The sequence below is a fragment of the Mercenaria mercenaria genome, chromosome 13 (genome assembly GCF_021730395.1).
Source record: "Mercenaria mercenaria strain notata chromosome 13, MADL_Memer_1, whole genome shotgun sequence".
NCBI classification, from domain to species: Eukaryota; Metazoa; Mollusca; class Bivalvia; order Venerida; family Veneridae; genus Mercenaria; species Mercenaria mercenaria.
Genome location: NC_069373.1, coordinates 64,050,878 through 64,062,898, shown reverse-complemented (window position 1 = coordinate 64,062,898; position 12,021 = coordinate 64,050,878). Strand labels below are relative to the sequence as shown.

Here is a 12,021-nt window from a genome sequence, read left to right as displayed (position 1 = left end):
GAATCAGTGTGAAGTAATAATTGCATTTTCTACTTAACCTTACAGTTTCAAAAGTCATCATCTTGTATTTCTTTTTATCATTAACAACTAGGTTGGAGTGGAGTGTCTGACCCTAACTGTCAGGGTGGCGGTGGTGCTGGTGGACGAGTAGCACTACACTTCAATGAAGACACATTCTCTGGTCGCATCACTGCATACGGTGGCTCTGGTCATGAATGTGGTGGTGCAGGTACTGTGTTGAGACACGATACTGACAACAGCACAAACAAACTGACCGTGGATAATGAGAATGTGTGCACACCTCTCAACTCACGTGTAGAGTGGACTCAGCTGACAACCGCACACAGAGGACAGCTCAGTTTCTACACCTGGCTCTTTGATGATACAACTTCTCATCAACACACATTTGAGGTCAGTGATAATGTTGTCTCAGACTGAGATTTCCAGATACATTAGTTTTGAAAATAGAAAATAAGCTCGCAAAGATAGAACTGTTAGAAAATGTCTATTAATAGAAGCATTTTTATTTGACACTTGGACTGTGAAATGATAGCAATATTGGTAAGCTTGTTAAAACGTCATCCTTAATTTTTTAATTACTTGCTACCATATTGGCCTCAGATTGATTCAAAACAGATATAATTTACCAGAAATTATAATTCCAATTAAAGGTAAACCAGTGGAAGAACTTTATTTACATTTGCCTTTTAATTCTGTATCATCTGTTTGTTGTATCCATTTAATGGTAATCTATGGTGTTTACTTAAACTGACAATAAATAGAATATATGTTGAAACTGAAAGTTAAATATGTTCTATTGTAGGAGGTGCATCTCAGTGGACAGGCTCAGTTAGCTTTGTACAGAGTAAATGGTCAAACATTTACACAGTCTATAACAGTGAACAAAACTGTTGGTGACAAGTCCGGCATGTGGCATGTTGGTAAGTAATAATCATATAGTCTCACATATGGTGAAAATCATTAACGTTTGAGGAAACTTAGTTTCAATTAATCAATAAAAAAAAAAGCCAGCATTATTTTTCATTTTTATATTTCAAATTATATTTCAGTTTATTTTGTGTCTATCAGTTCGTATTCCTACAAAAGGGCTGTTCAGACTCTTAATTCACCACCAAACTATATGCAAAGCAAACTACCCTTTAGACTGCTGGCGGCAAATGATTCTGCCTCTGAACCAGTGCAGGCTGATCTTGGTCTCCACTGTTCACTATTCAGTCAATAAATTTCAGTGAACATCCCTTTGATTAATAAGTGGTACTGCCCAAATTGAAGTGTTCAGCCAGTCCATCTTAGACATATAGCACGATAAAGATTAAGTGATTTTACAGTAGGTTTCGAAAGAAATAATGGCTGAAGGAAAAATTAGAAACTACAAATTTTAGAAAATATTTGTTTCTTTTGTTTTTTTGTCTGTAAGTAATAATGTATTAATGCCTTATGAGCAATAAGTACCTTAAAATATTGCTAGTCTACAGTTGTAATTCTAGATATCATTATTATATGTATATAATATTATATATTATTATCATTATTATATGGATAATAATTATGTCTCCCCCAGGAGACATATTGTTTTTGCCCTGTCCGTCCGTCCTTCCGTCCGTCCGTCCGTACGTCACACTTCATTTCCGAGCAATAACTGGAGAACCATTTGACCTAGAACCTTCAGACTTCATAGGGTTGTAGGGCTGCTGGAGTAGACGACCCCTATTGTTTTTGGGATCACTCCGTCAAAGGTCAAGGTCACAGGGGCCTGAACATTGATAACCAGTTCCGATCAATAACTTGAAAACCACTTGACCCAGAATTTTGAAACTTCATAGGATGATTGAACATGCAGAGTAGATGACCCCTATTGATTTTCGAGTCAGTCAATTAAAGTTTAAGGTCACAGTGGCATGTTCATGTAAAAGCATTGTTTGGAAATAACTTGAGAACCACTTGACCTACAATGTTGAAACTTAATAGGATGATTGGATATGCAGAGTAGATGACCCCTATTTATTTTGAGGTCCGTTGATCAAAGGTCAGATCACAGGAGCCTGAACAGTGACTTGAGAACCACTAGGCCAAGAGTTTTGAAATTTAGCGGGATGACTGGACGTGCCAAGTAGATGATCCCTATTGCAGCCAACCATCAGTGTCTCTTTGACTTTCGCTCCTGACCCCTATTGACTTCTTGCCTATAGGACTTTGCATTGGGGGAGACTTGCGCTTTTTTACAAAAGCATTTTCTAGTTAAACTCAGAATAAGACTTTACAAGGGATCAAATGATTTTGTTTGATATAGTATGACCCATTTATATACAAAATATGATACATGTTTACAAAGAAAATGTGACACATATTTACAAAAAGATTCCCATCATCTGTAGGGCCATATCAAGAGTTTGCAGCCAGTTTACCAGATGACAGCCCGGAACTTCAGTTTGGAATGTTTGTGTACGAGAATGGTGTGATGGAAGCAGAACAGATTCTTACTGTCACAGGTATCACCATAGAGAATGAGGGATCCCTCAAAGGTGTTGAAAACCTCGTCATTGGGCCTAATGGCAAAATTATCCTCAGGTAATTCTCTATTTTCAGTTTATGTCCACATGTATATCTTTATTATTTCATTCATTCTCTAAACCTAAAAGAAATCATTAGTTTAATTTGACCACTTTGTAATTGTGATAAAAATAATTCTTATATTTATTATTGGCAGACAAAATCAACTTAACAGGCTGCAAGTTTTTCTAGTGACTGTTTTAATCGGGGTAGAAGAAAATAAAGCAGTGTAACTGAACTACATTAACAAGTAATACTTCTAGTAGAAAGTGATTTGTAGTGTATATGTGTATAAGAAAGTGGTTGGTAGATTCTGTGTAAGAAAGTTGTTGATAGTGTTAGTATAAAAAATTGGTTTGTAGTATTTATATTAGAAAGTGGTCGGTAGTGCCTGACCTTAAGGCAAATATCCTACATAATCACCTTGTTTGTCTGTCCGTCTGTCTTGACACCGCGTCTAGGTCTAAACATTTTGTAACAGCTATTCTAATTTTATCTTAACTTATCACAGGTACTTATTATATAGCATTTTATGATGTCAGGGGGGTCAAAAGGGCCTTTAAATATATTTAAATATATTATATTATATAATTATCTGGGTGATGATGTTTTACCCCCAGAATCTTACGAAAAAGTATTTTAAATATATTGCAGACCTGACAGCAGTGGCGGTGTACCAGTGATTACATTCACCTCTGTCACTGTACAGGGAGGAGGAACTCTTGTTATTGAGACCGAGGGCAACGGTATGAAACTTGTTGGTACAGATTTCACAATACAGAGTGGTGGTACCGTAGAGGCAGATAATCTCCATGTAGAGGCCAACACCCTGACTGTAGAAGACTCCGCTTATATCAAGGCCGATAAACTGGTGAGTTTGAAGTATTTTCCTGACCAGGTGATAACGTTCAGTGACGTAATTGGTACAGATTAGTTTTATTTCCTGTCTCATTCTGTATGGAGCCATTTGAGTGGTGGGTCCTACCCTGATTTCAGTCAATAGCTATGCACTATATTAATTAATTGGGTAGATACTAGCTGATTTCATTGCTGTTTCTTCATGCCATGGTCGTATAATGAAGTAGAGCAAAATCTATCTAACAGAGTATTTCACTTTTTGAAATGGAAAAAAGTACATAGACCTGCTGGGCACAGTTTTACTGAAGTATTGGAACATTTGTCATTTTACAGGCTGTGCACACTGATGGTGGTCCTGGAAAAGGAGTAGATGGCCGAGGAGCTGGACACGGTGGCCAGGGTGGTAAAGCTACAAATACTGGCTCAGGAACGTATGGTGGTGGCCTGTACTATGGTGATATTGTTACACCAGCATCAGCAGGCAGTAATGGAATCTTTAAAGACTTCACTAATGATGAAGAAGTTATTGGTGGTGGAATTCTGAAGTTTGACATTGCTTCTACAGCCAACATTGATGGTAAGTTACGCTTTCACAGTAGCTGAAATTTATACTGATCAAAATAAAAAGGAAATGGTTGTTATGAGGAAGATTATTGTCACTGATGTCTAGCAGCTTTTGCTTTATATTTTAGCATGATAACTTTGGACTGACTAAAATGGCTGTAGAGCAGCCAGGAAAAAAACCTTTTCAGAAAAATAGTGCCATCCAGCTTTCTTATGAATAGTCATTTAGTCCATTCAAATATCTTCCATATGCCTAAAACAATGGAAAAGGTGAATTAGGGTCTTTCAGTAAAAATGTTGACTGATCTAAGCATATGCTGTTTGGCCTTAGCTTTTCTTTAATAGGAAAAACATATTTTTACAAAGAAAAATTATCACCATGGTGTTTCAAGAATATTTTTTTTATTATCGATATATGCTTGAATATTACTTTATTATCAGAAAATTCTGACACTTTTTATTCAAATATAAATATTACTATGGTGTTTTATTTTCCAGGTATAATAAGCAGCAATGGTGAAGATGGTACAAGTCTTGCCGGTGGTGCCAGTGGTGGTAGTATCATACTTAATACCGTCACCTTCAATGGAAAAGGAAAAGTCACAGCAAATGGTGGTCAAGGTATTCAATGTCAGAATTATTACATTTGTTATTCAGTTAAAAAGTTCAAGGAATCAGTGGATCTGGCAGTATAGGAATTTTAATTTACTGGCAAACATTTGCATCAAGACTTTATTTTGGGGAGCCAGAAAGTTGTGTTTTTGCTGGTAATTTTTATTCACAGGTTGATATAAACTGCAAATGTGTAAATGTGAAATGAAATTAGTGGTGTTCTCTGTTCGCAGAGGATCTTGAGAAGCGGTTTGACAGTACAATGTTCACTACAGTAGTTGTTGGCAGTTTTATTAAGGAGTTATTTTATTCTTGCAGGCTCATCTACTACAGGAGGTGGAGCAGGAGGCAGAGTGTCTATCACATACACTGATACAGAGTTTACAGGATCATACATAGCGTATGGTGGCCGTTCCACTCACAGCACTGGCGGTGCTGGAACAGTACTGGTTGATGCTAATGGCAAAACAAAACTCTACATTGATAACAAGGAACCCTCTACTGTAGATGTATGCTTACTTTGGAAATAGTTTATATGAGAAAAATCAGGAAACATTTAAAAAACCAAAATGCGTAACTACTAATACTGTAAAATCTTTTTATTTTTTTATTTTTATTTCTTTAGCATAGAATTCCATGATTTTGGCAGATATGGCTATTTCGTTCGTAGAAATTACAATTTAACCTTTATAGTCCTGGACAAGATTGACTGTGCAGTCTGAGCAAGATCTGCACTGTTCGATATTTAGTCTGTAAGTTTTGTAGCAACCTTTTTAACAGTTAATGGTACTGTCCAAGATCATTACAGAAGTTTAGCATGTTTTTGATGAATTGTAACTGATAACTCTGTCATTCGCTTTTAACAAATATCATATGCATATACATACTTAGCGGGGCCTCCGTGGCCGAGTGGTTAGAGTCGTTGACTTCAAACCATTTGCCCCTCATCGATGTGGGTTCGAAACCTCATTTGGGGCGTAGAATTCTTCACATGAGGAAGCCATCCAGCTGGCTTACGGAAGGTCGGTGGTTCTACCCAGGTGCCCGCTCGTGATGGCATAGTGCACGGAGGGGCACCTGGGGTCTTCCTCCACCATTAAAGCTGGAAAGTCGCCATATGACCTAAAATTGTGTCGGTGCGACGTTAAACCCAACAAAATAAATAAATAAATAAATATACATACTTAGCACTGTTAAAAGGGAATCTGTACAACTGAAGTATAAAAATGATTTCAGTTTTGTCTTGACACATAGTTATTTATGTGATATTTCTTATTTTTGAATTCTGCTTGTCACATTTTAGGATTCCATACAAACCTATGACATATCTGGTGTGGAGGACTATGACAGTGGTCGTACTTGGATTGTCTTCCCTGCCTCAGGTTCCCTCACTGTAGATCAGGTCTACCTTTACAATGGAGCCCATGTTGCCCTGGAACCAGCTGTAAATCCTGCAACTGCCTTACACAGCTTTACAACTGAAGGTTTCTATGGCGACGGATTTGTCAATGATGCTTCTAAGCTGGGAACCATTCATGTTGGTCCCAGTCAGACCTTCACTGTCAGGTAAGTCATGTATCAGAAAAGTCATAGTTTTGATAAATCATTCTATGATTTTTTACAGATTGTAACATTAAAATAGTATGCATTAGCTAAATAGCACTAAAGTCTGACAGGAGAATTTCCGTTGATAATCTCATAATTGAAAGATATGCATGTTGATAAGGCTTATGTTTTGTTAAAGAAAATGATTATTACTGAAAGGTCTTTGACTCTTTTCAATCATTTGTGAGTGATTTAAAGTAGTGGGATAACAATACAATTTATTTGTTTGGGGAAAAAGGTAGATTAAGAAATGGGACAGCGGTACTGTAGTTATGTCTCCAACATTACTGTGGGTGGGAGATATACTGATTTGCTCCTGTCTTTCTGTATTTCCGTCCGTCTGTCACAACTCTTGTCCGCACCAAGTCGAACATATCTCATCGATCTTCACCAAATTTGAACAAAACATATTTTCCAATAAGTCCACCGCCAAGGTCGATAACTACCCAAATCGCCCCAGTCACGTCAGAATTATGGCCCTTGAAACATTGATAATCAAAGCACTGAAAATGTGATTGGGAATTAAGAATTTATAGGGAGTAGGGTTTACACTCCAACATTTCTCGTCTGATCTTCACCAAAATTGAACAAAATGTGTTTGCTAATAAGTCCATGGCAAAGTTCGGTAACTAGCCAAATCGGCCCAGACACTTCGGAATTATGGCCCTTGAATTACCGAAAATCACCCAGCTCTTGGGGCACATAATTGACTCATATACTTCTAATGTATATGAGTCATTTATGCTTCAAGACCTAATCATGTCAGATGATTAGGCAGTTGAGGTCTTGATGCATGGTTGACTTATATACTACTATTCAGATGATTAGGCAGTTGTGGGAGACATGCTCTTTTCTTAAAAGAAGTTAGCATTTTACAGTTATTTGGTTTTCCAACTTCTGTTTTTATAAAGCTTGTGTTTGCTGATGCTATTTTGGTTGTATAACGAAAGAGTAAAATCCATTTTTACACTGAAGAAAAAATTATATCATAACCATGAAAAACTACCATATGTGCCAATATTCATTTGGTTTAATATTTTTATATTACAGGGCTATAGACCTTTATTTCCCAGCACATGCTGTAGTATATGAGAATGGTTTACTGGAAATGCCATCCAAGGTGAAATGGTTCAACTCAGACAGTAAGATCTACGGAACAATCGGCGGAGTTACAGAACTTACACTTGTTCAGTCCACACTAGATCTGAAAAAGACCAGCAAGACCCAGGTAGGAAAACTCCAGTATTAGACATATACAAGACATTTCTGTCAAAAGATACTACATTAGTTTTATAAAAGTTACCAGCAGGTGAAGAACAGATTTAGGCAGCTCTGCAATTCGCAGCTGGAAGAAATTACTGTACATAACCTGAAAAAGCAGCCATCTTGCATTAGTTCATCAAATATTGTGCTGCATTGTTCTAAAACAATTGTTAAGGTAGTTCTGCACGTTTGGATCGAAATTATTTCTACAATGTAGAATTTGATTAAACACTGATTTTTCAAATCTTCAGAATATACCTAGAAGATTAAGCAAATAAAAAAGATAGGGTCGTGTGCTTGATTTTTTGCTAGACTGATTTGAAAAATAGGGACCTCACGCAATATTTCATAATGAGAGTCTATGGGAAAATCATAACTTTCTTAACATTTTCGCGAATAGAAATTTTTCTACAATGTAGATTTTGATGAAACTTCTCACAGTTGTAAATAAAGACATGGCCTATAATTTGATGAAATAAAATATATAGGTCCGTGTGCTTATTTTTGAGATATTTGACCATGATTAAAGTAAACCGGACATTTCACGCTATTTTAGGACGTTATTTTGAATTATTTAACATGTAATATGTTTTAATATCATATTTTGACTTTACAATATAGCAACAGTACCATTGTAATAAATTTACTCACAGGTTGCAATTAATTCATAAATGATTTTCTGTTCCGTACGCCGAATCCAGTCTTTATTCTACGTTTTCCGGAAAAATGGCGTCACGCCATCACTTCCGGTTTATCAAACGTGCAGAACTACCTTAAACAAGTTTATAGTTTTAGAATTAACAATCTGTTATAATTTGTTACCCAGGGTAGCACCGTTGAAGGCAAGTACACTATCTCCACAATAAATGTCATGGCTGGAGGTGTTCTGAACATGACGGAGGATATCAAATATCAGCTCATACTCAGTGACCTCTACATAGCGCCCTCTGGTGTCATAGAGGGTGCTGATCTACTGGTGCAGACAACAGATGCCATCATTGAAGAAGGTGGTGTCATAAATCTGAGTGAAAGAGGAGGAGATCTCAAAACTGGATCAGGTATGATTTTGATTGTGATAGACGTTTTAAGTAGGGATTGGCCAGTCCTCAAAATTTCATTTTTATATAACTTTTAATCATATTCATATATCATCACAGACATTTAGATTGCCAAATAGGATGTGTGTAGGAATTATTTTAGGCAATAACCAATGGTCAAAACGTCATTGACAAATGACTAATTGAGCTCTTCCAAAACTATGCAAATCTAGTATGGATTTAAAATAATAATGTTGTAGGTCATTTGCTGTATGTTTTAACTACATAAATTTAATGACAGAGCTGTTTAAGTTGCTTGTGAATCGCATTATATTACTATTCATACAGGTTACTTGCCAAACTACGGTTCAGGCCACAGTGGAGAAGGTGGTGGTTACTACAACTCAAGTGCTCAGGCCTACCAGCGTGGTCTTGCCTATGATGACTTTAAAGAACCAGTTGAAGCTGGTTCCGGTTCAGACACAGCGGCTGGTGGTGGTGTGCTGAAATTAGAAGCCTCTGGTACTGTCGAGATACAGGGAGAGATCAATGCTGAGTAAGTTTCCTTTCTGTTGTCTCTGTTTTTTACAGTATTGGCTTAATAAAACGGCCGTGATGGGAATATTTGAGAAAATAAAAAAAACTAACATGCTATTATTACATGCATTTTATTTCTGAATTGTTTGAAATTAGAATGTATTTCTTTTTAAAGTGTAGTTGTAGATCACAACTTAATCAGAGGGGTCAAAAACTAAATCACTAGGTTAAATCATTGAAATACTTGGTAAGTATTGTAATTTATCTGAATGAAACATGGTTTTCTTTGTTTTAATGAAATCTTAAATAAAGTTGGTTACTAGGCTATCTGGGGTAAGACCTGGATTGTGTGAGCAATACGGGGTTTTTATACATTTGTCATCTTCAAGAAAACAGATCGTTCTAGCTAGATTTTAGGCTTTTTAATGAAAGTCTGGTGTTTAGAATCGAATTGAAACAAGTTTTTTATTTAACAGTGGCGGTAGTGCTACTTCACATGGCGGTGCTTCTGGAGGCAGCATCTGGGTCACCTGTTCCACATCTAAAATAGGAGGTAATTTTATATTGAATTGTTGCACTCTCAGTAAATGTTATACACTTATTGAATGACTTGTCAGTCAATAAAACAATTACTGTATGTCTGAAGGAATGATGGCATATAGTTTTGACTGTTGATCCTTCAGACTTTTCACTAAGTAGTTGGAAGTAAATTGTATCATTTTTCTTCAAGTTTCGACTTTAACTAGTCAATAGGTCAAACTATGGACTGACTCATTTTGCTGTTTAGATTTAGGTTTGAAACTGGGATGTTATAATTACAAAAAAAATGATTTTTTATGCTGCAGTTTTCCGCAAATGAAGCCTGTTTAAAATTAGCTTTTATTTAAGTTGATATATCTAAAAGAAAACATTTAAGATCAAAGGATCTCGGGTTAACATGAGTTCTGTGTAGACTATTTACATATGGTACTTTGTTGAGGACAAGCAAATTGTTTTCTAACATAATAGGGTTCAAAATTACACATTTCTTTTTAAATTTAAGGTCTCATTCACACTAATGGTGGATCAGCAACGAGTTCTGGTGGTGGTGGTGGTGGTTTTATTGCCATCTACTTTGACAACGGCTATGTTGATGATCGCTACATCACTTCGTATGGTGGTAACACACTGAATGGGGAAGTTGGAGCTGCTGGAGTTATCTACCTGCAGGAAAACGGTAACAGAAAGGTACGAGTGTTTGTCCCATAGCAGAAATTTTTATGTCCCTAATTTTTATGTCCCTAATGTAAGGTACGAGACAAAAGATTATTTTTACAAATATTATTATTGTCTTGATTCTTTATAATGAGCTGAAGCGATTGCCTTTCTAAATCTGTCGCCCAGAGCTTAGAAGGTGTATATAATGCATACATTGTCATTTAGTATTTGTTTTGAATAAGGGGAAACTCTTTAAACAATATAAATGTTAAATATTCACATTATTTTGTTTTCCAATTATTTGCAGGTATTGATTAAGAGCGATGAAGCATCAGATGCTTTGTCCACAATGTCTGTTCTGCCAACTGCTGCCAGTACCCAGATTGACACTGTTGAGATAATTGGACCCGCAACTGTTGGTTTCCTGACTAGGTCAACCACACCAGCCCTCAATGCTCAGGTTGGAAAAATTATCGGCAACGCTGATTCTCTGATAAGGATAGACCAGTATGTTGATTTGTATTGGGGGACACGTGTCGGTATTGTTGATACACTCAGAATTAACACAAATGTTCATGTCCAGCACAATGGAAAAATAGATTTACCAAAGACTGTTATAATAGACAAAGGTTGGGCACTTGATGTTTGTGGAATAGTGTCTTCCAATACTAATGAGATGACTGTAAGAGAAGATGGTGCACTAAAAATATCTCATCCCGCCACAGATCTGCAGATTAATACACTCGTAATTGATTACCAGGGCAGACTTGAAGGCTCAGACTACTGTGATACCACTTTAAATAAGGTCACGCTCAAACTGACTTACTTCAACACAACTTCAAGTTTCAGTCTTGACACTAGTCGGTTCTCTCTCAGTGCTTCGAAAACTGGTACAGTGTCTGCAACTGGTGCTGCTCTTTCTCAAGCAGCATGTCCTTCAACGGCCAACCTCATACTGAACAGAACACAGTCATGCACTATGCCAACGGGAACAAACACATACACCTCCATAACTGTCAATCCAGGAGCAGAATTAAAGATCAATGGAAGCAAAACAGGTGCAGCTACAACCACAATCAATGCTAACAACATTGATATCAAATTTGGAGGTTTGATCACTGGTGTTGGTACAGGATATAAATCTAGTGGAGCTGGTGCTGCTGCGTCATCGAGCCAAGGAGCTACACACGGTGGTCGAGGAGTTAGTAATACCAAGGCTACTTACGGCAGTATTCAGAGTCCTATGACATACGGTAGTAACGGAAATGGTGCAACAGACTCTTCAGGACGAGGCGGTGGACAGCTAAAGTTAGTCGTTACACAGACCTTAACTGTGGAAGGAACAATTGATATGAGTGCTGATTCTGGAAATGGTGGCAGTGGCGGATCTATTTTTGTCACAGCTAGAACAATTGAAGGAGATGGTTATATGAAAGTTGAGGGTAGTTCTGGTGGTGGTGGCGGAAGAATTGCAGCAATTGCTTCAGCCACTTACTCATATACTGGCACTCTTTCTGCACTTGGTGGGGAAAATGGTGGAGGAAACAAGGGGTCTCCAGGTAATATACACTTTGGATTAATTAACTTTACTTTATTATTAGTCCATTACCAGTCTGAACACAAATCCCTCTATAATGAGACAGTGTGTAATATGCAAGTCCCACACCCCTAGCTCAAAGGGCAAGGTCACACATTAGTAAAATAGTTTTGATAGTTTTTCATGTTCAGTATGTAAATTTTTCATGCATGCATGAGTATTTGAATGACTTTGCATAAA

General features: G+C 37.0%; 1 protein-coding gene across 1 annotated transcript in view; it reads left to right on the top strand.

Moving 5' to 3' along the window:
- The window catches only part of LOC128547776 (uncharacterized), a 143,623-nt gene that overhangs the window by 62,094 nt on the left and 69,508 nt on the right, over positions 1-12,021 (top strand). The window contains exons 72-85 of the mRNA XM_053520948.1: positions 92-411; positions 824-941; positions 2,397-2,589; positions 3,226-3,442; positions 3,763-4,006; positions 4,492-4,614; positions 4,924-5,114; positions 5,909-6,171; positions 7,261-7,438; positions 8,300-8,531; positions 8,859-9,066; positions 9,524-9,600; positions 10,090-10,274; positions 10,552-11,803. Of these exons, the coding sequence (XP_053376923.1) occupies positions 92-411; positions 824-941; positions 2,397-2,589; positions 3,226-3,442; positions 3,763-4,006; positions 4,492-4,614; positions 4,924-5,114; positions 5,909-6,171; positions 7,261-7,438; positions 8,300-8,531; positions 8,859-9,066; positions 9,524-9,600; positions 10,090-10,274; positions 10,552-11,803 (3,801 nt within the window). The remainder of the gene's footprint in view (positions 1-91; positions 412-823; positions 942-2,396; positions 2,590-3,225; positions 3,443-3,762; positions 4,007-4,491; positions 4,615-4,923; positions 5,115-5,908; positions 6,172-7,260; positions 7,439-8,299; positions 8,532-8,858; positions 9,067-9,523; positions 9,601-10,089; positions 10,275-10,551; positions 11,804-12,021) is intronic.